The 27,132-nt window shown below is 38.4% G+C and overlaps 4 protein-coding genes and 1 long non-coding RNA gene across 6 annotated transcripts in view; 2 read left to right on the top strand and 3 right to left on the bottom strand.

The window, feature by feature from the left end:
- Nucleotides 1-106: 106 nt before the first annotated feature.
- LOC138181923 (uncharacterized) lies at nucleotides 107-3,921 on the bottom strand. 2 transcript variants are annotated; one of them, XM_069117329.1, is made up of 5 exons: nucleotides 3,484-3,921; nucleotides 2,758-2,966; nucleotides 1,882-2,098; nucleotides 1,643-1,795; nucleotides 107-616 (listed from the first exon to the last, which is right to left on the bottom strand). In XM_069117329.1, the coding sequence occupies exons 2-5, from the start codon at nucleotides 2,928-2,930 to the stop codon at nucleotides 482-484; spliced, it is 678 nt and encodes a 225-aa protein (XP_068973430.1). In that variant the 5' UTR covers nucleotides 2,931-2,966; nucleotides 3,484-3,921; the 3' UTR covers nucleotides 107-481. The 2 variants fall into 2 exon arrangements, with proteins under 2 accessions (XP_068973430.1, XP_068973431.1); XM_069117330.1 differs by lacking the exon at nucleotides 107-616 and adding an exon at nucleotides 1,522-1,548.
- A 3,246-nt stretch (nucleotides 3,922-7,167) lies between these two features.
- LOC138181932 (glutamyl aminopeptidase) lies at nucleotides 7,168-14,439 on the bottom strand. Its single transcript, XM_069117341.1, has 16 exons — nucleotides 13,761-14,439; nucleotides 13,412-13,665; nucleotides 13,186-13,333; nucleotides 12,856-13,126; nucleotides 12,288-12,556; nucleotides 12,065-12,199; nucleotides 11,417-11,700; nucleotides 11,094-11,182; nucleotides 10,903-11,030; nucleotides 10,621-10,821; nucleotides 10,463-10,542; nucleotides 9,885-10,045; nucleotides 9,663-9,801; nucleotides 8,892-9,005; nucleotides 8,697-8,805; nucleotides 7,168-7,432 (listed from the first exon to the last, which is right to left on the bottom strand). The coding sequence occupies exons 1-16, from the start codon at nucleotides 13,995-13,997 to the stop codon at nucleotides 7,283-7,285; spliced, it is 2,769 nt and encodes a 922-aa protein (XP_068973442.1). The 5' UTR covers nucleotides 13,998-14,439; the 3' UTR covers nucleotides 7,168-7,282.
- Nucleotides 14,440-14,916: 477 nt separating this feature from the next.
- GstS4 (glutathione S-transferase S4) lies at nucleotides 14,917-15,898 on the top strand. Its single transcript, XM_069117332.1, has 4 exons — nucleotides 14,917-15,055; nucleotides 15,131-15,298; nucleotides 15,412-15,557; nucleotides 15,629-15,898. The coding sequence occupies exons 1-4, from the start codon at nucleotides 14,917-14,919 to the stop codon at nucleotides 15,794-15,796; spliced, it is 621 nt and encodes a 206-aa protein (XP_068973433.1). The 3' UTR covers nucleotides 15,797-15,898.
- LOC138181939 (uncharacterized) lies at nucleotides 15,542-16,309 on the bottom strand. The gene is made up of 2 exons (XR_011173645.1): nucleotides 15,957-16,309; nucleotides 15,542-15,856 (listed from the first exon to the last, which is right to left on the bottom strand). It is a non-coding gene; the product is annotated as an uncharacterized LOC138181939 (long non-coding RNA).
- Nucleotides 16,310-16,490: 181 nt separating this feature from the next.
- The window catches only part of LOC138181894 (serine/threonine-protein phosphatase 2B catalytic subunit 2), a 242,785-nt gene continuing 232,143 nt past the window's right edge, over nucleotides 16,491-27,132 (top strand). Inside the window, exon 1 of the transcript XR_011173630.1 lies at nucleotides 16,491-17,506. The gene's annotated coding sequence lies outside the window, so the exon portion shown is untranslated. The remainder of the gene's footprint in view (nucleotides 17,507-27,132) is intronic.

Here is a 27,132-nt window from a genome sequence, read left to right as displayed (position 1 = left end):
CAACTAAGTAATTGCAGATTTTGTTAATACCACTTAATGACAAATATCAATACCATTTTTTTGGGGATAAACGAACTTATGGAAGTATCATAAAATCCTTTGCTTTTTACAACCGTACATCGATCGTGTACCTAGGTAATGAAATTGAAAAATCTGCAAAAGATAGAGCTGATGGGTGTAGCTTTTGACAGGCTCGAATGCGGTTTTCTATTATCCAGATTCAAATCAAATGAAAATGCGAGGGATCGAGGATTTTTCGTGCACGCGTATCTGTGTCAACATAAAAAGAAAAAGAAAATAACGAGTCGCTAATGCAGTCCACAAATTGTAACGAATCGTTTGCAAAGCTAAACGGTTGTTGATTCACGAAAAGATATATTTGACAAGGTCAGAAGTGACTAATACATTGTTTATTCGTAAGTATATTTCACACACCGGTGCCATGTTTCTTAGGAACAATTTCAAAGTCAAGGAGCAAGGCTCAGAGAATCCTTTGATATAGTAGAAACACAAGGAGAGATGTGACAAAAAATATCAGCGCGATCGCAACCGCTGCTATAACGATGCCCTTCTTTCTTCTGGATGTTCTTGTCAACACGTGAAAGTCCTTGCGAGCCTATAAAATCACACAGTGAGTATTAATAAAATGAAAAGAATGCAACTTGAAGAATATTCCTCGATAGCGTACGTGTATGACGAATAAAATATAAAAGAAAATACGCGAGAGGGTTTAAATTATAAAATACAATTAGCAAAGTGAAAAAGTAACGAACGAAGCGGCACATGTTTAACGTGTCTGCGCGTTGTTAATCGTCGCTCGATACTCGAGTAATTAACTGTATCGCTTCAACGCGTATAAATAAAAGAGCGTAATCATGACACGCACAACCCTCGGGGAAATAAATGATACGAACACTGGGGTCGTAGTCGGCAATGCGTTCGGCTATTGATCGACGCCGTTTCAATGAATATTTTTCATGCCGCCAATCTAATTATGTCTCTTTGTTATGGCGGAATATGGGTTACTGAACAAACTGAGCTTTCCGCGCATAGCGAATCCCTGGCTCTTTTATATAACACGTTGACTGCCGGGTAAATTTCGTATCTTTCGTTCATAACACCTAAATTTAAAATTATATATCGTTATACGCTAATGCGTATTTTAATAAAGAATAAAATCGTTTAAACATTTAAATGATTATAAATAAATTGTTACTGTACGATCGGAAGTATCACGAATTTTACGAAAATGATTGTTTCATTTTGTAAATACCTTTGACAAGACATTACATACAATACATTTGTAATACATTTACATACATTTGTAAATACATTTGAAAACAGATTAGGAAACTGGCTGTTTCGGTGTTAATAATCTCGCGATGTTGCGCATAATACAACGCTGCACCTCAACGAGTTTCGATTATTTGTCTTGAATAAAGCTGACCTCAAAATTGAAAAAACTATAATTTCTTTACGAAATCGTTAGGACAATTCTGTTTCTATTATCTCTTCGTTGTTATATATTTCTTCTTATTATGTATTCTTCTAAAGAAAGAGTTAAATACTTGAACAAACCCGGTATCGCACTGGCGATTTTTACGGCATTCAACGTGAAATCGTTAAATCGTAAGTAATTTACCATAATTTGCAAAGTCTGAGTCTTTCGAACGAGATCATCGAGCTTCTGGCCCCTGTCAATCATTCTCTGTAGGCCATCCATCAATGTTTTTCGGACTTTCGCCAGTTCTCCCTCTAGCTTCGGTATTATTTCATTCTGTTGATTGTACTCGTGCTGAAACAACAATGGCTGTTGAATTGTTGGTGAAAAATATCGCCGTTTAAACTCGGCAAGGTCATAGGTTAAACGGTCGGACGTACGACTATCTCCTTTAGAGGTTTCGAGAGATCGATGACCGCCAGATTGGTTAGGTCCCTCGTGAGATCAGCCAGAATCGGTAGCTCCCTGTAAATGCTTCGCAATCTCTCGAGGAACACCTGGGAACAGAATTCCAGCTTGGCTGCTGACGAAGGACAATCCGGTTTCAACGTCAGGCAGGCGTAATGTAGTTCACCGATGAGCACGTGCACCGTGTAGCTGCAAGAGAATGATATTTCTAAAGAACATCCTTCAGAAATCGTTTAGATATTTTTGCAAGAATTATTTTCCAACCGTCTGGAATCAATTTGACGAGCAAAAAGAGTATTTTTATAACTTATACGAACACTTTTATAATCACTTAAAAACACTGTCAGGGTCCTGTCGTGCAATTGCGATAATATCGGTAACAAAATTAAAAAAGGTATTCCGAAAGGCAAAATTCTAAAAGTGAAAAGTAAGTGAAGTTTGACAAATGGATCTTATATTTAAATTACAATTCCGTTGATTATCTTAATTGGTGTAAAATATCGTAAAGAAGAATATCTACGAAGTATAACTCGTAACTTGTCAGAATTCAGAAATATTATCAATTATCATCAATGAATTATCGCGCAAGTGGACTATATGCAAAAATAGATGCAACTATGTGCAAATACTCTTTGTAATCATAGTGTCATCGTACAAAATTACACAGATTCTTCTCAAGAATCTAATTAATATGAAAATATCAAAAGAATATCATTGAAAACGTCGAACAACTAAGAGTTTCCAATACTCGTTCGATGAATATTTCTCGACTATCGAAAAGCCTTCTAATTTCGATGCGTCGAGTATAAAACGAAAATGAGTGTCATTGTATGAATTAGCACACTTACTTGTCCCGATCGAGACTGATCTTATCGTTCTCCAGCGTCTTCAGTCCGTTGATTGCGCTGAGCGTGATCGCCCTGTACGTTGCATCCCGCTTCACCGGGTAACAATCCGCCACGATCTTGCAGCCGGATTTCTCCCAAAATGCCACCAACGCGTAGTGCACCGTTTTATTCATCTTCCTCACAGGACACTAATCCGCTGCCTTCGTCTACTTAAATAAAACAAACGTTACGAATGATCAAAGTCATCCCTCCCATATTCTCTCAATGTATCACGCGATAATATGAATAACAGGAGCTGAAGTATCAAATTACAGCTACTTTGATAATTCAAGCCTCGAGAGAAGGGCTAAAATCTTCGCATGTTCTATCGGCTTCGTCTTATCGAATTTATCGAGTGGGAGAGATTTAACAAACAAAAACGACTTCAAGAGGATTTTGACGAGTATAAATATTTCTCGAATTGCAGCAGCTCGAAGAAAGACAAGTTCAACCTTCAGACAGCGATCGTTTCTTTCGGAAAAGTCGCACTTTGTTAAATCCAAGTTATACGGGCAAACTAACACTCGCGACAAAAAATTCAAGATACGGTAAATTTATATTTCAGCTTATATAAGCGCAACAGAAAAGAATGAACAAAATTGCGGCCTCATACACGTTTTCAAGTTACAGAGTTTATGGTGTGTACGTAACAGCAAAGTAGCAGAGCGAACCATCGATTTGATTTACCTTTCTTCCAGTTCGATCCACTCAACTGCCGCTTATTCGTGACGGATCTCCGGTGCCGCAGATATTTTCAAAAATCGATGGTCGTCGGTTGACCGCTGATAGCGCACTTACGTTGTGGAACACCGGGCGTAATTCACCAACTGTCCGCTCGGATGTCTCGATCGGTTTCAGAAACGGACAGAGGCGGACAGAGGCAAACACGTTACTTTTCGTTGGTTGTTTACCAGGCCCGATCGGTGTATCAAGTATGACTAATGAAACAAGTTTCGATAATGCACGATACGCGGCTCGAGCAAACTCGATTTCTTCTTGAAGCTGTTTCCACGTTCATATGCGATACCCGTATTATCTATTGCAATTAGCTTCTTTGCGAGCTATTTCGTCTTTCTGCGATCAATCTCGTCTTTCTACGGTCTATCTCGTTTATACACAATTAGATATAGATATAACGAATTTACTACGTTTACGTTTCAGTTAACGCGCTAAGGACGATCGATTTTTATCTTGTAGTATTTCTGTAAAAAGGCAGCTTTAGGTATAGGGGCTAATTTATGTTTGGAAAGTGGGCACGGTAGCGTGGGGATGTCTCATCAAGCCTGCTTAGTTGATATTTGTTAATGAGTGTATTTATGTAGTGCAGATTATGCGATCAAATACTTTTCGTTGAATTATGCTTAAGTAAGCGCTGGCGCAGAGAATTAATCCTATTGTTCTCCTTGTGTCTACGTTACGAAGTAAAAATTATGTTTTAATAGACGTTACTAATACAGAGATGGTTTCTAAATATTTAATATTAGTAATCTTATTAATGTATGTCTTCGACAGATATTATAATTCACATTAACATTAATTGTTATTACAATTGATATTACAATTGATTGATATTACAATTCACATTAATTGACATTATTATGGCAAATAGAAATGTAAATAGAAGTATGTAAGTAGAAATCGGCAAGGTTACCGTTAAGATATTTTCATTAGTGTCATATATTTCCAACCTGACCGATCAGTCATCGAGTGCTCGTTCACGTGCGTTCGCAGTAATTGCGCCTTTATGGCCAAGGATTTTTCCTTCTGTAAATACGGCTCTAACAATACTCGGTAACCATGAGCAACCAGAACCGTAGAAATTCCAAGTTTTGAAAGATCTTTCAGTAAATACATTACTTGCGCTAACCCCCACTTCTCTGGAATTGACTATAAAAGGGAGGAGCCAGGGCCTAAGGGTGTTTTTCCTCATTTTCGTTGAGAACACTCGAGACAGTGAGAAGCACTTGGACGGACATGTTAGAATCGCACTAGAAATCAATCTTTTCGTCGGAACGCGCCTGCAAACGGTATCAAAGTTGGAACGATTTAGATCGCAATCGAGTCGGATACGAGCCAGTTACACAGTCAACGCAGAAGACAACCGTCAACAGCATGTTCATACAAATAATCTCAGTTACCAGTTGCTACAGTTGAAGGAGCATCCAGAGCGACAGTTGTGCGATAGGAAGTGATTTCACCAAGATACACCGAGATACAAGCACGATCTTAGTGATTCAGCATCAAAGATAACGATCCAGTGCCACGAACAACGGTCGATCATTGACAATCATCCATTTCCTACGTGAGTTTATTTACTTGTCTTTATTTGCGTGAATCATGCATAGAATGGAGGAAAAATTGATGCCTTTATTAGCTGAGCGTAGGGCAATTAAGGCGAAACTAATGATATTTAAAAGATTCGTGGAAACAACAAATCCTAGTTCAGATACTCTAGCTTTTGAGGAACGCATTAAGGCAAACAAAAGTCTGTACAGCCAATTCGATCGCGTTCAGTCACAAATTGAAATAATTGTACCAGACACCAAGCTACAAATAGAAAATATAGAAGAACGTAAGATCTTCGAAGCTATATATTTAGGCGTGATATCTGGTGCTGAGAAGCGTTTAAGTGATGTTCGCAGATCGCAAGCGTTAGCGAATGATCTAATATCGGGGACGTCTGGTTCGCATACTACATCGCGCCATCCTGTAATTCAGCCCCCAACCTATGACGGTATTGTGGGAGAATTGAATCGGTTAATGGAGTGGGAAAAACGCGTCATGCAGGAAACAGACGGAGAGAATGTCTACGAAGTCGCTAAATTAATACAACAGCGGGCTAAACATCTAGAGAAACAGGAAGTAACTAAATCAGCCGCGAGTTCCATGATCAGGATTGAAGAATCGGAACATTTGCACGCCACAAACAGCAGTGAATATTCGCACGCCTCAAACAGTAGTGAACATTCTTGCGACACAAACAGTAGTATAGTAGTAAAACATGAGATGGAATCTCTCGTCTGTAGTCGTAAATGTTGGCTGTGTCAAAGCAGACACGTGTTGCATAAATGTCCCCAACTATTGGCCATGACGTTCCTGGAAAGACTCGAAATAATTAAAAAACTACGACTTTGTTTCAATTGTTTTTATTGGGGACATAATGTAAAGGAATGTATGCGTAGAAAGTGCAAAAAGTGTGGGAAGAAACATCATATCTTGTTGCATCACGAAATGAAAGAGGAAGTGATGTTTCCTAAGCCACAACCGGTCCATATAGCACAACTATGTTGTTGGAATTCAACCAACAACAAATGCACGGTCTTATCGACTGTGATAGTGTATGTTATCGATGATGCGGGCAACAAACATCAATGTCGTGCTCTGTTAGACGTGGAATCACAGTTCCACTTAATAACAGAAAACTTTTGTAATAAATTGAAACTCGCGATCAACCCTGTTGACGTAACACTCAGCAGCATAGGAAACAATACGAATTCCATACGGTTCAAAACACAATTACGCATTATCTCGGAGTACAATGAATTTATAGCGGACATTTCATGCCTAATTTTAAAAAACATTACCGAGAAAATTTCAAACGTTCCATTGGCGATGGTGAGTGTACCAATGCCATCCGGCATCACTCCGGCCGACCCACTTCTGTATAATCCAAACAACATTGATCTTTTGATCGGAGCTGGTCTATTTTATAATTTGCTGTCTTTTGGACAGTATAGAGTCAGACCAGGGAATGTTATTTGGCAAAAAACGCGCCTTGGTTGGGTATTGAACGGCTATTTGTAGTGGTCAAGTAACAAAAAGAAATTTGAATAATCGTGCCACGTGATGACAAACGCACGATTCAATCGCGTAACTCTGGGAAATCCAGGTCGGCACACAGATGCAAAATATGTCAAAGCTGGAGCAACTAAGATCGCAAACAGCAATATAATAGACAGTTAAGCAAGAAGATTCGCTCATTGAATGTAATTCGATGTATGCACCTATCGATCTATTCCACGTTAATGGTAATATTGTATTCAAACTTTGTATTATTTTCTATGTAAATACTTTTTGTACATTTCAGATATTCTATGAGTCGAGTATTTCGAAATTAGAGGAAGTAAGGAGAATAGCTAAAGGAATTAAAAATTTTGTGACAGAATATTTCCTATTGTTCCTATTGTTCCTATACGCATTAAATATTTGTAAAACGACATTTGCAAAATACCGTAAATGGTATAATGTAACATAATGTTATAAACACATCGTAAATAAATAAAAAATTGACAATAATGAGCGTTATGTATTTATTTTGTTTACGACTGATGTACTATTGTAAAACGTAGTGTTAATCGAACTGAGGCTAATAGTGTCCGATAATGGATTTCAAAATACATTCAAGCATTTCCGTTAATTAAATACCTGGCGTAGGTATGGCAATCTAATTAAATCGTAAATCTTGGATCGTATTAAAATGAAGGTATTAATCGAAACCATTAGACGACAGCCATTGCTCGATGCTTTGAGAGTTTGCCTCCAGCCAATTAATGCTGTTTTCGATCTCCTCGATCGCATTTCTCTTAGCATCTTCAGTTACTTTTAGGTCAACTTCTCTTAGAAAAAATTGTCTCGCCTGTAAAATGAGTATATTAAAATTTTTTATATATTATAATATTATATAGTTATAAGATTTTTTATTTACTTAGAAATATTAGAAATTAAGGTTTCCGATGATTTCTGTCCTACATTATAAGTTTATTGATCGATAGATCTATTTACGATGAATTGAACTGAAAATGATTTTTATTTAACATGAGTTAAATATAATTGTGCTATAACTAAGACAACTAAGTAGTTAATTTACAATTCCCAACCTTTACACCTCATAACAACTCGTCAACTCAACTCTCGATTCCTCGCAACTCGACTCTCAACTCACGACTAACCCCCCTCTTTTTGTACGTGCAGAAATTCTCATGGAAATTCTGCCGCTGCGACAGCAGCAGAGCAGTGTCGGACTCCTACCGACTAAAACTCCACGATGGTCTGCCTACGCGTGTGACAGGAGTGCCCCGGGATCTCTTGCGAATTACTGCCGGTGCACTCCCCGCGTCCTCTTGATCGAGCCAGTCCTAAAATTTCCTAACTGATAAATTGGTGCCAGAGGAGGCCAATGCCCCTAGCTCCATCCCCCCTGCTAATCGCGACCCGTTGAGGACGGCCATCACAACTATCCCTGGACTATTCACCATTCGACTCTCAACTCACGATTCCCCAACTCGACTCTTCAGGTAATGACCAGGTGGTAAAAGCTACCAGGTAACGACCATCTGGTAATAACTTCCAGGCCCTTTTGGCTTAACGACACATAGGCCTTCTCGCAATATTGTTTATGGCTCACCCGATATTTCTTAGGCCATTTGTCCACGCTACTACATAGTATTCACCACTACCCTTGTAAGTATCCAGACACTTGATTGATTTTTACCTGAATTTACCTGAATAATACCTGAATTTTACTTTACAAATTTGATAAGTTCTATCCTATAAATTTATAGTTTGTTTTTTAATTATAATTTTGTGCAAGTCGACGTTAAGTTAATTACTAAAAAGACTACTTATTATTTTATAAAATTAAGAGAATTATAAATTATTAAAGAAGCTATCAGTTGTATATTATAATAAAATATGCGATTCGATATGACCATCAATTTGTCAGTACTCGTATTGATATTAGCTTTTAAAACCGTGTCGTGATATTACATCACGCGTAGCGATTTTTTATAGCATTTTTTAAATTAAATTACATGCTTCTAAAAACAAGTGTCCAGATATAGTACAACTTTCGGGCTATAATATAGCTTCGATACGCGTTTGTTAGGAGAAGATGAAATTACCTCTTGTAGCTTTTGATGATCTTTAAACAAGGATACAATTGCGCAGATGATATTCCCAAAAGTGTACTCGTTTGTTTCATATTTTCTAAGTAGAACTTCCCATCGAGATCTGAAAAAAGATTAGTATTTGTTGCGATGGCTTAGATCGTGAAAATTGTACAAAAGATGTCTGAGTATTTGAAAGAACGTCGATACCGTACAAAATTCCAGACGACGTCCAATCCCACGGGATTCGCGGCGATCTTGATCAACAGCTCTGCAAAGTCTTGCTTGCGAATGAATGTCTCGTCTGTTGCTCGCTCTAAATATCTGAAGTCAAACGGACATGGAAAGAATTCCCAAAGAGATAAATCGTAATTTGGGAAATTGTCCAATATTTTATAGTTATGATTTGATAAGTTTAGGAACTTTGCACACAAAGTAACTCAAAATTTGAAAACTTCGAAATTCGAGAATTACTAAGATTTGAAAATTCTTAAAATTCTGAAAATTGGGGATATCAAGATTTGAAGGTCCCGGGAATCGAACATTGTTAAATTAATCCCGAAGAGTGATATTCCGAATTCCACGATTTGACAAACTAAAATTTGTAAATGCGGCAAGTCTATAATTTTTTAATAAACAATAGGGAATTAAAAAATTTGAGATTTCCATTGAAATCGGAAATTTTTTAATTTGGAAATCCCGCAAATTGATATCACGAATTCTATCAGTTGATGATTACAAAATGCGTAAGGATAGACTCGAATTGCACTTCTTCGGGCACGTGAGCTCAATTCCTCTTTTCGCGTCTCCATTTTACATTCGCCTATAAATTTATATTCCCCCTTGGTGGAGCGCTATAAATCCGACGCGACTTCGACAAATTGGACAGCGACACGCGAGAAGATAACAGAGAGCTGTGAGAGCGTCGAAGGAGCGCGTTTGTTGGCAATTAGCTCGGGAATGAATCGCGGTCTGACGAACCGATTAAGAATATCTTTGTCCGCAACTCCAGTCATCCCGATCATCAGACGTTCTCTTTCCTGTGCGTCGTTCTCCGTCTCGAGTAGTCGCGACATTTTCTCAAATATCGATCCGACGTCGGCCGACATCGTAACGAGGCCTATCGTACGCCGTCATTATCGTGAATAACAAAAGGTACACACACGGAGAATGGAAAATATTTGCCAAGTTTCTTCCCCTTACCGAACGAATAGACGATAGACCGAATATCGGCTGGTAACATTTGCTCGCTACCATCGCCGCTCTTCTCCAACAGAAATTTCCGCAGCCTCCTTCCGGCTGTCTCGAGGCAGTGTTCGTGGCCTACGCTGCAAGCTGCGTTCAATATCAAGACGCGAAATTCTCTTGAAACGAACAGAAACAAGACTTTTCTTAATGGATGCTCGCTTTGGAAAGCATCGGTGATGAAAGAAAAGAAGAGGAAAATGTAACAGAAGACGGAGATTTTCATGGATTTTTACACAATTCGAACGACTTTTTCGTTTATTTATTTGGAAAGATTAATTATTTAGAAAGCAATTGTAAACGTAGGAGAATAATTTAATTTTTAAAGTAAATAGAATTTAGAGAAGATTTGAAGAAGATTTATTTCCTTGAAACTACCTTAACCCTGTATTACTGGAATAAGAATTAAAACTTAAGAATGGGATTTACAAGGATAGAAAACATAATTTTGTTAATATATAACAATCACCAAAGTCGTCTTACATATTTCGATTAAAATAACACGTATTTTTCTTATTACATAATTTTGAACTAACCTGTCTTTAAATGAATCTTTCCGATGAATATGCCATCCTATTTGACGATAAATTCTGTTGATCAGATTCCTCGCATACGACTGGGAATTCGTATAAAAAGAATATAACAAAGAAGAAGAAATACTATGACAATTATTATTTTCTAATACTTGTATTACTTGAAAACGTGGAAGTATGTGGGTTCTATCAAGAAGTCTGTTCAGTTGTCCGAACCATCTCATAGCCACGACCCATGGTTGATAATCGTCTTCGTTTATGAGATAAGAAGTTAGGTTCATAGCTATAGAATAGTTCAAGTCAGCTTCCGCTAGAAGAAAAGCGTCGTGCAACAAGTCCGCTCTGTTCATTGCGCTTAACATCTACGACAGTTCCAACGAGAAAACTATTTAGATGACAACCAAGGAACTTAAAGAACGATATAAAGTAACCATGATATATACCGAATGGTTGTAGAATAATAAATTGCTGAAAACGTTCCAGGCATCTTCCGTGTAATTCACGATGTAATAGCCGACCGAATCATGATTCAGTTTGATCCAATCCACTGACTTGTCCAGCGACAATTCCACTGTAATTCGCACTGTGTGTTAAAGAACTGAGAGCGGAGGTTTGTTACATGCGCTATTATTACCGCAAGAATAGTTCGCGAGGAACCAATCCAGCTTGATATCATTTTTCCTGCTTGTTACGTATCTAATCGGAATTGTCCAACTTCCGTCGCTAAAAATGAATATGACATTTATAAATGGCGAGTTAAAAATAATAGTAGCACTAGTATAATACGTATAACAGTTATACGAGACATTTCTTGTATAGATTAAGATTTCGAGAATTTGAATTTAGTCATAGTCATTTCGTTTTCTACTTCATCCTATTTATTTCACATTACTTTAGTATTTTGTATCCCCCTCTCTTTTTCTCTCTTCAAGATCTCCTTTTATTCTCTATACGTACTCGATCGTTTCACTGAATCGTGTACTCGTCGCGAAGCGTCGCCGGGATAGTTGAAAGCCTGCATTGTCTCGACGGACGTTGATCACCGGAAATCCGGGGAACCTCATCCATCGACCGACGAAATCGACGACATCGATGGCGGCTTGTGTAGTGTTCCCCAGGATATCGAATAGCTCGCGGGACTCCGCGTTACGAAACTGGTACCTTCTCAGATACTTTCTGACAGCAGAAATGAACTTAGAATTGCCAACCGCGTCCTCGAGCATCCTAATCACCGACGCCGCCTAGCATTCAACCAACCAATTGCTGTACTTCATTCGTCTTCCCTCTGTGACACTTTTTGACAATTCTCGAAAATATAAGAATTAATTCTCTATGCAAATTTAACCCGAATCAATATATCTCAAACTTTCGTATTACGTGTATTACATTCGTTTGATGCTTAAAGGTACGCGAGTGAAATTTCGTTTTATTTCTATCCACAGGAAATTAAAAATATTTCGAATTCTTATTTCGTGCCGAAGGGTTGTATTTTCTATCGTTCGATTTTATCGATTTCTAAAATAGAGAAAAGTGTACTATGGCGAAATTTTACTCATGATAGTGTAGGAAATGTTAATTTGACTATACCTACAAAATTGAACGTACTTTTTGATATGAAATTCGATCGAACATTTCTTCTATTTCATTCAGATCTTCGATTCGTTTTACAACTGGGCGAGTACGTAGTTTGATATCGTGCTTCATAGAAACGTATTTCGTGTATAATGGAAAGGAATCCATCTGAAGTAAAAGAGAAGGATGGAAGTTAAGGGAAAAATTGGAATCATTTAATATAAAATTACTGATCGTAGATTTGGAAGTGCACGACCAGCTTCCAGTCGGGGAACAAGGAATCAACTGCTACGTGCTCCATGTAAGTGGCGAAACCTTCGTTCAACCAAAGATCGTCCCACCATTTCATGGTGACCAGATTGCCGAACCACATGTGTGCCAATTCATGGGCCACCGTCAAGCTGACGCTTCTCATATTGTGGCAAGAACTGTCGTTCTCGCTATGAAGAAGCTCTGTTTCACGGAATGTGATCAGGCCCCAGTTTTCCATGGCGCCTGCTGAGAAATCGGGTATGGCGACTAGATCTGATCGATGAAACACATTTTCTTAGTCGTCAAAGACATAATTTTTTTTACAATAATTATATATTAATTCTATGAATACTACAGCCTTAAGTATTAACTTGTGTACTAAGTTTATTTGATCAAAGAAAACTTTCGATTTTTTTATAACAAAACTTTCGGTTAAAAGAAAGATTTCCAAATATAGAAATAATTAATAATCTGATATCAATCATAAAGTAAATATAGTTCAATAATTCACGCTTAATAGAATTAAAAAAGGAGATTATTAAATTCAGGACTAGATTAAATTTTTTAATTACCTATTTTTGGTAGCGGATAGTCAATTTGAAACATCTCTAGATAATACTTCATCGCTTTAATTGTGACATTTAAGGCGAATACTGCTTTTTGCTTGAACATAGATCTTACACAGACAGCAACTGGTATTTTACTTCCGTTTAGAAGATCCATGTTAGATCCTAAACACTCGAAGTCACTGACAAGGAAAGCAACGAAATAAGTGGACATTGGTGGCGTAGGCTCGAAGTATGCGATCGTTTTGTCGCTATCACTTTTCATCGTCTCCATTTTCTAGGGAAAATGATATTATTGTATATCTTTAATGATTCGTAATTCGTGTATTAACTTACTACAATTGGCATATTAGATTGTGCGTGATATAAAAACTTCTTTGAATAGACGAGACGAATAATAAAAATGGACTTGAAGTTTGGTTCGTCAAAACAAGGAAAAGCTGTTCGACCGTAGAATGGCTCGAATTGGGACACTGCTAATTTTCTGCATAATAAATAATACGAGTTGATCATCCTATAGACGATCATAATTCCTTGACATTAAAATATACATGATATTTACCTAACAGATTTATTTTCTTCTACGTAGGTGCTCAAATAGAATCCACTCATTTTTCCTTTCAAACTACCACTAAAATTCATTTTCAAGAAGTATTCTCCTAAAGAAATATTTCTATAAGGCTTGATAACCAACATCTCACGTCTTTTTACAGGATAGACGTACTGTATTCGTACTTCCGTTTGAGATTTTTCTGCATATAATTTGGTTGATGATATGGTTAGATCCTTCGAGTGCAAAACGATATAACTTCGGTCCTTCGAAAAATTGTAATGATACAATATTTTTAAATATTTTGTATGCTTATACATATTTGTGTAATTATTCTTACATTTCAATAATCGAAACTAACTTTTAGTAATTCGAGATCGATGCGAACGCTACCGTGAAATTCGTCCTTTTTAAAGTCAGTCGAAATCGCAATCACATATTTTCTGGGAACTACATCCTCTGGGAGGCGTTTCTCGATCTCCATAGATTCATTGTAATATGGAGTTAAATTATCCGGAGAAACCTCGCCGTTGATCACACGAGAATCTTTCGTCTTCATTAAGACTATTGTAATTAAGATAAATCGCCAGGCGGTCATTTTACTTCCAGAACAAGGATTCCTTGTTCCAGACACCGGCTTCCTTATCTTGTCAGGCTACAGAGCTTAAGTTGAGAAACGAGTCCGTTCTGTTTATCAAAGTTTCAACTAAATGCAAACCTCTTAACCTGTCCTCCATAAAGCGAAATCTAATTAAAAACATGTAACGTTGAGTATTCTTTAATTAAGGAAAACTAGATGATTTATAGCCATAGAGATTGGTTAAGCTTCTTCGTGTCAAGAAAGAAACATTGCTCACTTCACTTTGTGTTTTCAAATCATTTTATTGTAAGAGAATTATATTATATAAAAATTGTGAATTCATTTCAAAGATGTCGTTGAATTTGAATTAATTTTAAAAAGTAGATGATATTGTTTTTTTTTAATAGCATTGCATAAGTTTGTAGATAAAGAATATTTTTCCAATTAATATGTAGGAACGATTCTGTAATTTATATTGGAACAATCCGGAATCTTTCTGTACACTATACTATACTAAAGTGAAAGTATCAGAAGAGAGTGAGTGTGAGGAGACTACGAAGTAGTGAACCAATGAGAAAGCCCATAGCATTTTATAGACAGAGAAAATGTGTCAGGCAAGAACAGGACGAAAGAAGTGCAGACTCTGGAGAGGGAAATATATAATTCTTACATAACCTTGGGAACCAGTTACTCCACAGTGAATTACCGTGCGTTGCACTTGACTGTCTGTAAGTGTCTACTCCATACATACTAAAAACAAAATTATTAATAGAGATATTGCACTCATCAAATTCTCTAAAAATTGTATAAAATGTTTTAATTAAATCAGCAATTATTTAAACTAATTTAAATTAGAATAATACCTTTAAACCGATCGTGTGATTTTATAAAAATTACATTGTATTTATTTGTAATTATATTTCACAGATTTAGAACGATGGCGAGTTATAAGCTAGTCTATTTTAACGTAATGGGACTCGGAGAACCCATCAGATTTCTTCTCAGCTACGGGGGCGTTGAATTTCAGGATATTCGCATAAACCATTCGTCGGAAGAGTGGTCCAACATGAAGTCAAGTATTTCTCCACCTTTTTTTACCTTATTTCCATATGAATTTCACGATCTCCAACTATATTTTAATGTTTTTTCAGCGACCCCCTTCGGTCAGCTGCCCACGTTGGAAATCAACGGCAAAGTTTACTCGCAAACACTACCTATTTGCCGCTACCTGGCCAAACAGTTTAATCTGCTTGGCAAAACTGATTTGGATACGTTGCAGATTGACGCGATCGCTAGCGCTCTTTACGATTTCAGATGGCGTAAATATTGATTTCGTACCCATGAACAAATTGATTTTCTTTCCAACGATATGCTGCTGTGAATAACATTCAATCTTGTTACATGATCCATAAGTTTCCCTTTTTCTTTTCAGTGACAATATCGTCTTATTATAGAGAGTCTGATCCAGTTTTGAAAGCCAAAAAGAAAATCGACGTAATGTCAAGAGTGTTTCCGTTTTACCTGAATAAACTGGAAGATCTGGCAAAGAATAACGACGGATATTTGCATGGCAATCAGGTAAGCGTGTTTAATTCAACAGTATACGCAGAATAAGAAATCAATTGATTTATATTTCTCATATCTTTTAGTTGAGCTATGCCGACCTGTTCTTCGTCGGTATATCAGATTCCTTAAATACGGCTTATGAATCTGATATAACCAAAGATAAACCGCATTTGAAGTCTCTGAAGGAAAAGGTTCTGGCGATTCCGAATATAAAAGCCTGGGTGGAGAAGAGACCAAAGTTGGAGTTTTAATGATAGATACGTGTTGTTGAAGTTTGTACGACGAATGGTGTAAAATTGTGCATGTGTATCCTACAAATACAGTAACATTAAAATTCAGTCATTAGAATTGCATTTGTTGCATAAGACTTAATTTGAATGTGGCGGTATTACATATGATCAGTTAACTTACCGGCTGTTGTTTACGTCCCAATGAAATAACATAAAAACGATCCTTAAAGAACATAGCCCGATACGATTAACCGAAGGTGCATTTAAAATGCAAATTGGACAGGTATTGAAATTGACAGCCGCTTCCAAATTTGGGAGCGTTCAAAGTTATCTTCTCGGAAGACTAACAAGTGGCCTACTAACCTAGTTCGACAAATCGATCGATGCGCCCGTTTTCCAATGATTTCCCCTGTGTTAAAACTGTTTCTCGGGTAATAAAATCGAATAGATTGATTGGATTGGATACAGCGGCGTTGCAAACGTGAAATTTTCGTCGATTTAGATGGAAGACCGTCGATTGACCAGCGCGGTCAGTGGCGCCTCCACTCAGTGAACGGGTGGCGGCAGCTGGTGATGGCGCGACCAATCTGTGCTCTGAAATGATTGGTGCGCGTGGAGGACTGCGCGTCCGTCTCCCGCCGGCCGTCAGTGTGCGTGCCGCGGAGTGCCAGACTGACAGACATCTTGTTAGTAGAATTTAGCGGCGTGGTGCTGTCGGCCGTGGGTGTCGGTGTCACGGTTCCGCGTCGCGGTGCTCGTCATTACGGTGTTGTCGCCGTCGTTATCGTCGTCGTTGTGGTCGTTGTCGTCATCATCATCGCCTTCGTCGTCTGCTACGTCGTGGCCGTCGCTGTTGTATTTTTTTTATCGTGCTGGTTCTTTCTGTGTTCGCGCCGTCGATCGTTGTCGCTGTCCTCCGCCTCGCCGCCGTGGTCGCTGTCGCCGCTGTCGCCCTCGCTTAGTAGTCTCGGTACTCTTGTCTCTGACGGTTGTCGTTCACTCGGAGACTCTGTTGTGCTACTCGTGTGGTGGTACCGCGGTTGCGAGACCCCGTTGGTGCGGGCCGTGCAGCTCGCGTGGTCCAGCGATCCAGTTACTCGCCCCGCAAAAGGCGTTGGTGGTACCTTTTGTCGGGCAGAGGGAGTTCGCGTTAGAGCAAGACCGCGAAGGAGAGAAAGAGAAGAGGGGAGCGAGCGAGAAAGAGAAGAGAGAAGAGTCATACCGTAGGTCGGTCGGCGTAGTAAATATACGGGGAGTGAGAGGAACGCACACACGGCAGAGAATAATTTTCTCACTCTGCAAACGCCCAATGAACAACGCTCCGGAGCCACCGATGTGCCGCATCGTGCGATAACTTCCGTCACCTCTCCGACCCCCGTCTCCTCCCTCCCCCTACTCCGTACGTGTATATGTGTGTGTGCCGCGCCGGGCTGCGAGGTGAAAATACCGCCCTCTCCTTCCACCCAACCCCCCGTTCGTGAGAGGAAGGTGCTACCTCGCGCGAGTAACTACGGCTAGAGAAAGAAGAAAAAAAGCCGAGTGACAGAGTGACACGGCGAGGGGAGAGAGAGACGATCCTGTGTGACCGGGGAAGAGGAACAGTGAAATAGCCAAGAGAGGCGAGAGGAGAGAAAGAGAGCGAGAGGCCGGCGCCCACCCGACAAATATCCTCGTACAGCATGACCTCGAACAACTCGCAGAAGCTCTCCACGACGGAACGAGTGATCAAAAGTAAGCGACACGAACATTTTTCTTATAATCGACACCCGTGAATGGGTATATCGTTATATGCGAAGTGTACGATACCACCTTGGCTGCGTACGTACGTGTCAGTGTACGCGCGATCTTGATGTACGTGTGCGTGGCCCTGCGGCCTCGTCTTTTCCGGCTACCTCGGTCGGTACGTCAGTGTACTCTCGGTATTTCTGCACTCTCGTGTACATTTTTCTCCCTATCGTATTATTATATACCACTAAGACGATTCTTATCTATCCTACGATTACTCTAATCCTTCGAACGAAAATGTTATAACATCGTGGCGTTTCGAGAAACGAACGACGAAATAAGTAGGCACGTCAAAACACGTCGCGTGCCGTACAGGATTGATTTTCTTCGTAGCTTCGCGGCGCCATTGCTATCGACCTGCCAGCATTCTCATTGACCCTTCGAATCATGCTTTTCCACCCTGACATCCCGCACATCCTCCCTTGCGTACGATGAATTTCACGAATAGATTAGAAACTGGAGTTCTATTCCGTTCCATTGCCACTCAATTCGGTTATTACTCGCTTTATCCGCGTATCCCTCGCGCGATGTAACCTAACCTAATTCGCGTTTTACCCATCAACCCCGCCTCCCCCGCCATCTTCTTGTCTGCAAAGATGTGCGGCTTGCGCGGTTAGCCTCGTTTCCACGAGGTCGAGGAACGGAATCGTCTCGAGGACGCGGCACGCCGCTCTCGAGGATTTCGCGTCTGGACGTCGTCGTTCGAACAGCTGACCGGCTCGCGTGTACGTGCGCTAATGCGTATCCGATGTAAATACGCGTTTCGTGGCTAGGGAAGCGACCATTGGCGTCAGCGCGGTTTTTGCAAGGATGTCAAAAGCGAATCCGATATCTTCCATTCTCTCCCCTGCGCGAACACGTATATACAACGTATGTGAAACGTATTTTCGGTCGTTCACATTTTTTCGTCACGTTCTGACGTTAGATCGGTGCATTTTCAAATGACCTCGTTTTTCTTCCGCAGAATAATTAACATCTCGGCGGTTGGTAACGAGTAAACATAAAAAATGCGGTCAAACGTTGCGCTGCGAAACTCGTCGATACGTTCTCGTTAAGGAGATCTCTGCAACGACCTATATTCATAATGAAATTGAGTACTTTTTTTAAAGAAATGATTAAGTAATTATTATTAACAATATGGTTCTTTTTAGCTTGTTGATTGTTCTCGGTTGATCAACTCGTATTAATCGGTGAATTTATGCTTTTTCATCCTCGTTTCACTACAACGCGTACTGCTCACGCACAATGGCCGCTGTTGAGCATGTTTCGTCTCCATTCTTCGATTCGGGCACGCGTCGAACCACCGTCGGTGGTTCGCCAATACAAGCATGCCCTTTTTAGCCGAGGAAGCGTGCTGACCCACATTGCTGCCGAAAAGGGGAACTGGTTCAGGACGTACAGGTGGCACTTTAGGGTCATCGACCTTTATTGCGTGGCGCCCTCCGCGTGTTTTTCTTTCCCCCTCCGGATCCCCCAACTCCTTTTTTCGCCATTCTCGTTTGCAATTCTCGTTCCCGTTTCAAACGCAGCACCGATTGTTCTTTTCGTCCAGTCTTTTCGCTCGTCTTTTGTCCGCCGCGGCAACAATGAATTTGTATAGGTCCTTTCAAAATCTGTAGGACTTCGTCAGTGTTATTAACCCACTAAGGGCCAACCGCGAATTTAAATTATCTGGTTTTTGCTTAATATATCTTTGTTTCTTTGTCCACTCAAATCTTCCAATTTTACCAACTTCCAAGAAATTTTAATATTTATTGGGTTATCATTTATCATTTAAATCGCGGAAATTTTCAGGGGCTTTCTTTACGCATATTTCGGATAATATCACGCGACTCTGTAGAAATAAAATTCACCGAAACTTGTGCACGTACTTCTTGTAGATTGTTCCTCTTTTAATTTAGATCTTTGATAAACTTGATAATTAATTCTCAATTACTTTTGTCGATCATAAATCAATACGTCGAAGTTAATTTTTAAATAATCCCTCTTAACTAGTACTATGTTTTCCCTTATGAAGAATATCGATTAAATCGACTGTATGAAATATAGAATATAAATTGAAATTAAATATTCTAAAATTAACTAACCTAAATTAATCCAAACTGTATCAGTCCCATCTGATCGAAGCGATCGAAGTCTAAAATTCAGTTCACAATAATTAATATTTCTTATTCCACACTCTGAACGCAATACCTTATCCCTTATCGTTATACTAGGATCGTTTCTATTCGTGTTTCGTGACCAAATTGCCAATGACAATTAATCCGAACTCTAACAATCCATCAGTGACTCATACAATTCGATCGGCCGAGGCACAGTGACTTTGTAAAAGGTTTATTTAACGTATCGATTTCACCGTACACGCGTTGAATTGACAAGCGGCCCGCCTAAGATGAAATGGAGCAAAAATAGACGTCGCCGCGGTCACGCGTACGGCCGCGAACTATCAACCACCGAATATAACTCATTGTCGTGACGGGAATATCGTAATTTGGAGGATATCCAAGCCTCGTCGACGATTAACGATTTTTAACCGGCCTTTTGATAATTCATTCCGCGTAATTCATCCACGATTGCGCAGAATGCTTGCTATGCATTTGACCGTCATTCGTTTCTTCCATCTTCTCGCTCTATTTAACCTGTTTAAAGTAACATTTCGTTTGTAATTTTCCTTCGATCAATGTAGAATATCAAATTCTGTTTATTTTTTAACGCGACGACTACGGAAGAGAATTCTAAAAATTGAAAATTGACACACTGTTAAATTGTTTTCTAAATAATGCGACTTCTCTCGGGTTTTCAGTTTGAAAAATTGGAATTCGCCGGGACATGAAGCCTTTCATTAGAGAGGAATATGAAACTCGATGGAAAGATGATAAACAATTCTAGAAATAATACGAGACATAATAGCTACTGCGATTTTCATTTCATATGTAACTTGATATTTGATATAATATACGTATCGAAAAATGTCGCGTTATTTACTTACGGTATTATTGAATATATTTTGAATCTTAATATTTTCTATATTTATATCTAACATTCTAACTCGATATTCTTATCCATATTTAATTCGAAAATGCTTAGACAATTTATATCTGATTTATATTCTGATTTAACATTTTATTTCGTATTTTCTTTTTATTTAGCGATTTTACATCGTATCGAACACAGAATTGAGTTAGTAGCAATTCAGATTATAGAACGATATTTACAGGTTTCGAGGAAATTGATGTTACTATTCTATATTTAATTTGAAACTATTTGGACGATTTAGATGAAGATACATATTACTATGTTGACATTAGTTTGATCGAAACAACAGGTGATAGCTTGAAAATATCGATTTCTCGTTGATATTTATCTTGTTTTCAAGCCACCTCGAATACGTCTGCATAGAATGATAGAAACGTTACGACTCGAGGTTTGTTCAGGGTTAAGTTATACGTTGACTTCTACCTCTCAGTTGCTCATTGAGCCGCGTGTGTGCCAGTCGGTGTGGAAATTGTGTTGCCACAACTGACGCATCTGTTAAGACAGCTTGAAACACAAACCATCTTCTGTTTGCTCTTTTGTTTTATCCCTACTTGCCACATTTATCTTTCACCTTTGTACTTAATAATTACCAATTGCAATACCATCAACCTATATAAAAAGTATTCTCCATTTGTGTCAGTATTCAATTCAAAGGAACATTAGAAATTCTAAAGATCGTCGTCGATGATAATTTATTATTTCTGATTGTTCGTTGAATTTGACTGTAATTCTTCAAAGTTTCTTGAAATGGTGATGAAGGCAATCATTCAGCTTCAGTGGATATCAAGTATAATTTCGAGGCATTTTAAGTGAGCGGTGACAGGCTGGTAATGTAAAATAATAAGCTGCATATGTTTATATTTATTTGCTGTTGAAGAGAAATGGGACTTTTGCCCAGGCCCTTGGCACTACCGCGTGATGCACAAAGCAGAACACAGAGGATTCTCTGATGATGTATGTGCTATTAGATAATACTATTGTTTCGCTTAAGAAAATCACAAGATCGTAGTATCTATATTGGTTTACAATGTATGGTATTTTAATTATAATTTAATTATAATCTAATTATTTTGAATGAATGTTATACCAACTTAGTACATAGGTGTTTTTGAATATATTCTTACTTTGTAAAAAGTACGTAGGTCGCAAGAATCGTCAAAAGCGTCATATAAAAGTTCAGGTATATCCAAGTTAAATTTCATGCTCTTTGTTACTCTCTTGTATGTAGCTAAAAATACGCACGACCTCGCAAATTGACTTAATAATCATCTTTAATTAATTCTTTACATCGTCCACCTCGTGCATTTCATTTCCTACATCGCGCAGAACACACGACCAAAATTGCGCAACGCGATCCTACATTAAATTAAACATTTACCTAAATTTTGTTAGAACGAATTTTCATTTCTAATCGATTTAACGTACGAAAAAGCACAGGAGAAAAACTTGATAAGTACGTTTTCGTTGACCTTTTTACATCAGAGCCGCTTTATGTCTAAAAGAATAGCATTAATAAAAGATAGTTAAAAATGAAAAGAACCTGTTAGAAAGACCAGTGATACTTTCCAAAAATAGCTGATAGATTGATCAAGTTTTGTAAAAATTTATTAAGAACCACTACTTTACTGTTTTCAGTATTTTAGTATAATGACAAAAGGTGTTCTTAAAATTTCACAGAGGATGTAAAAATCAAACGAAAAACTTTTATCCAATTTTTATAAAATTTTGTAAAATTTTGTTTTGCCATTGATCGATATTCTACTGAATTTAAAAACTGTTTCCTCGTAAAAGGTGGCAACTGTGACTTCTTCTCTTCTTCTTCTGTATTCCTTGTATCCAAATCACCTCAAAGAGCATCCTTTATTCCTGAAAGTAAACGCGGATCAAAGCGAACAAAAAGAGAAGGAAAAACGGAAGCACACGGTGGCACGAGCGTCTGATGCACTTGTCGAAAACAAAGAAGAAGAAGAAAATTCACGACGAAAGAGTATTGGGATTAGTATTTTCGAAGCTGACGACAGCGCTGACAGTAGTTTGAGGCGTGTGCGCGCGAGTGTCCGAGCGCCACAACGTCAATTACGTCGGCGCAACCACTTTCTCCCCATTGGACAATTACCGAATTTAAAAGGCATCGCGTTACACGGCTCTCCCGTTACCGAGCTAATATTTTTCCACTCTAATTGCGTTTCCAGTCGGTCGTCCACTATCACCGCTCCTGGAACGATATTTCTTCACCGGAGAAATTTATACGCCTGCGGAACACGCGCCACGGAAAACCTGGTTCTCGACGCGTGCCCTCCGACGATTGCCTCGATAATTGCCCCGTTCGCCGAATTACCCAGCCTAATTATGGGCGTGACGCGTCGATTATCGAAAGCGGGGCTTGGCGTGGTTGCTTTCCCGCACACGGACGTTTGTAGTATTTTGTTCGATAATCTTTCCACCAACCCTAAGTACAATCACGCGTGAGAGTCTCGTGTGGTTGTTGAGAGTTTAAAGATTTTAAGGGGAAAATGAGGGTTCGTGGTTAGTCTGAAATGCTGATTTGATCGTTGGCCTTCTAAGAGTTTTTTCTCTTTGGAAAATTAAAGGTTTGCGATTGAAAATGAGGGATAATTTGATTTGGAGGATGCAGTTGTAATTTATCGTTAAATTGTAATTATCGAGATTTTGAGGGATTTGTTTTTCGAAAGTTAAGGATTCGGTGTTAGGTTCGTATTTAGGTTATTAAGTATGAAAACGTAATTTTGGATCGTTGGAGTTTCGAGGGTGGTTGCCAGGGAGTAAACTGTGCCCTTAATTCAATGGTTAAGAAACAAAAATTTATATATCGATGAGGTAGTTGCTTAATTTTTTTACTTCAACCTTCGCGTATATTTCCTTTTGATAATTGCAAAGTGAAAATAATTCGAAGTTAACTAGTGTAATTAGACCTTTCTCCGTTCCCTTCTCAAATATATATCAAAGGAAAGGAACGCGCCGTTAATTACATTTTATTCGAGCACGACAGACGCCGCTCAAACCTTTCAAGTATCGCAGTGGACGTTGGCTGACGAGCGCATTGTCTTTCGAGCGTTTTGAGGCGGCCGTATCCAAGCAGCTTGTAATGAAATCAAAGAACTTACAGCACAGCCAGGGCTCTCGCTAACGACATTATGCGAGCTCGATTGCGAGATAATCGTTTTGTTCACGCTACGATTTAAACAGCGTCTCCTCTCCCCTGTTAAACAGAAAGTAAATCACTTGTACATCTTCCTTATCTTCAAATAACATTAATGTGTCTCTCTTAAATTTCATTTCATATGTAGGATATTTCTTCATTTGCTAAAATGTATTTGCTAAAGTGTATTTGGTAAAATGTAAATATATATATGTTTAATCGACCATTCGCTGAGAGACGCGATCGCGAGGAAGCACATCAACGGGAGTCGTAAATTCCCGTTACGATTAGACAATCGACTTTTTTTTTTTTTTAATGATGTTTATTTAACCAAGGATACAATTTTTGTTACATTTTGGTATTCATAATAAACTGTGAATTTTGGTAATGGTGTGCTAGGCAAAAGTACCGATACGCGACGGTACGACGTAGCCATACTATATTATGTGTCGGTGTTTTACAATTTTTTGTGATTTTAAATCTATTCTTTGGGTTTAAGCCGCTGGGGGGCGGAGCTTTTATGTAATTTTGTTCTTGCTTGATTTTTTTTTGTCCTGAAACTTGGTCGCAAAATAGGACTTATCGGTAATTTACATTTTGGCGCTGCATGCCTTTGGGGGGGGATAATAGGGAGGGGCGGGGGAGGGGGAGGGAGGGGGCGGGGGAGGGGGATTAGACAATCGACGCCACGAATTGATCGATCTCCTTATTTTTGTTAGATGGGTTGGTTCAATGAGTATAACACTGAGTTTAACAGGTTATAATGTTATATATTTCCAACAATTTTATATAGAAGCTAGTTACGCTGGTGCGTATGTATAAGTTAAGTAGGTGACTGATCTAAGGATGGAAGAAAAGTTGGAAGAAAGGTTGGAGAATCAGTGAAGTTCAGTGACGATGCTGTAGCAGAGGAAAGCTAGGGATGGGTGTGTCTAGCGCATGGACCATTGTATTTGTTGATGATATTTTTGGCTAGGGAAGTGAGGGCAATAGACATTGCTTCTGATTGGATAATAAGAAGGTTGGTGGACTAGGAAGGGTCTTAGCCTCCCCTGAGAGGAAATTGTTAGAGGAAGATACCGAACGTGAGAAACACCAACTTGTCCGTATCTTCCCGTAGTAGACAATAAATGTAAGGAATACTTGAAATAAAAAATACTTGTTTGATCTGAAGGATCTTAACTATGAAGTTTTTTTTATTTTTTTTTATTTTATTTGGTAGAATTTTTGCAATCAATTCTCATTGAGAATTATAACTAAATTATTTTGGCGTGATACTGTAACTTGGATTATAATTATGAAAATGCCAAGATTTATGGTGAGTCCTGAAGGCCATTGAGGGTACGCAGTAAGGGTATGTGGACATCTGACTGCCATCTTGCTCGCGATGTGGGGTCTGGTTTTGTAAAGAGTCACCGGACGTAACAATATATATGTTCAAAATGTACAAGTTGGATCACTTTTGCGAGGAAACGTAAAAAATTGTAAAAAATAAAAACCTTCGAGAAGATACTGGCCGTAAAATCATCGCTTCCTTTACCTTTTAATTTAGGAAATTGTCGATCAATGTTCCTGAATGATTTATACACATTTTAACATATATATAGGTTGCGATAGGAATTAAAAAATTCATCGTCTATACGTGTATCGAATTAAACGTGTCAAAATCCAACTGAAACGAGGCTTCGAAAGCAACAAGATTTATTTTACGTGTTTGATTTATTTTCATACGTAGAATAACCTTCTATCGATTGTCTATTCGTATCCATTCGAGAATTAGTCAAGTTCACGTGTACCTGACAACTTCTTAAACTCGATCTTCTCGAAAACGAGGTCTCAAACGAACAAACTTTATATTAGATTTTCGACTTACTTCTGCATGTAAAATAATCATCTGCTAGATTCTGTATATTTTGAACGTAATAATACATTATTTTTAGAAATCAAATCTATCAAACGAAACGAATAATCCCCTGAAAAAAGATTCGTTCTTGTTGTTTTTAATTTATAATCGCGAAGAATTATAAGAGAAACGTCTTTCACAATGAATAAGAAAAGGTTTTCTCCGATTGTCATGCTCGTAGCACGACTCCGATATATACATATATACGTATATTTTCACGATATAAATTCAGAAGAAATCTAGCTTCTGACAATAAAGATCACGTTCACCGGGTCGTTCTTTTTTGTCGAGAAAAATTGCATCCTCCTCCGCGATATTCTTGGCCCGATGCATTCTGATTGCATTAAATATGCAGAGTGTACGTGTACGCTGCCGCCGCTCCTTCTTTCTCGCTTTTCCAACTCCCTGTCTTTCGTTCGATCGCTTTTTCCCCTACCCTTATAGAAGAGACTGCCGTCTCAGGGATTCTCCTTTCATGTCTCCTTCCGGTTCTCCGACGAACTCTATAAATAACGAAGAAAACGGTGAAGTACAAATTGCTCTTTATGGAAATTGACTTCATCGTTGTCGTTTACCTTTTCCCCTTTTGTCTTTCTCATCTTTGACTCGTGTTTTCCACCTCTTCCTCATAAGTCTGTGGAAGAAGAGCATTCGATTGGAAAGAATTCTTGGTGAAACGAGGGGGTGGCTTCTTTTTTCAGCCACCTTTTTATTTAGATTTTTTGCCTTTCGAGAAGTTGGCGTCTTCAAATTGCTTGAAAATTACTCGCTGCATGGAACAGTGTTTCAAATGTTGCATACTAAGGAGGGCACATATATTTCTTTTCACTTTGCTACTTTATCGAGATGGGAAGAGTAGCGTTAGCGTTTTAAATGAAGTTTCCAGTTTTTATCCAAAATTTAATGTTACGTAGCAAAGGATCATTGTCCTGTTGGTGTTTATATTTTTGTATTATATATATATATATATATATATATATATATATATATATATATGTACAGATATATAGAGAATTAAATAAACAAAGTATAAGATCTGTCTCATCTATTAAATTTTATAATGAATATTATATTTTTGAATGTTATGTGTATTCTCTATATTTTCCTACCATCAAATTTCCCATAAACGCATAAACATTCGCAGTTTGATTATTACGGTACGATGGTATCGGCATCATTGTATGTGGTATATTTTAAATATTAAAGAAAGAAACTTTTGACTAGGAGTGAATACAGTTGTTCTTCGATTCATTGCAGTTGTTCTAAGAAACTAGGGTTGAAGAGGGACAGAAGTACGATCGGTTGACAACTATCACTGTTTCCCTCTGATCAAATATTTCATAATACTTTCTTGTCTTCTCGCAAGTACTAAAACCATACTAAAACTATTTTAACAATATCACTGCTCATTTTTATCAAAACAAAAACACGATTGCGTATACCTACTTATTTATTTTCGTCCGTTATTTTAAT

The sequence above is a fragment of the Bombus flavifrons genome, chromosome 7 (genome assembly GCF_040668555.2).
Source record: "Bombus flavifrons isolate JBK064 chromosome 7, iyBomFlav1_principal, whole genome shotgun sequence".
In the NCBI taxonomy this organism is placed as follows: domain Eukaryota; kingdom Metazoa; phylum Arthropoda; class Insecta; order Hymenoptera; family Apidae; genus Bombus; species Bombus flavifrons.
Note: the sequence above shows the minus strand (reverse complement) of the source record. Positions and strands in the feature narration are given on the sequence as shown.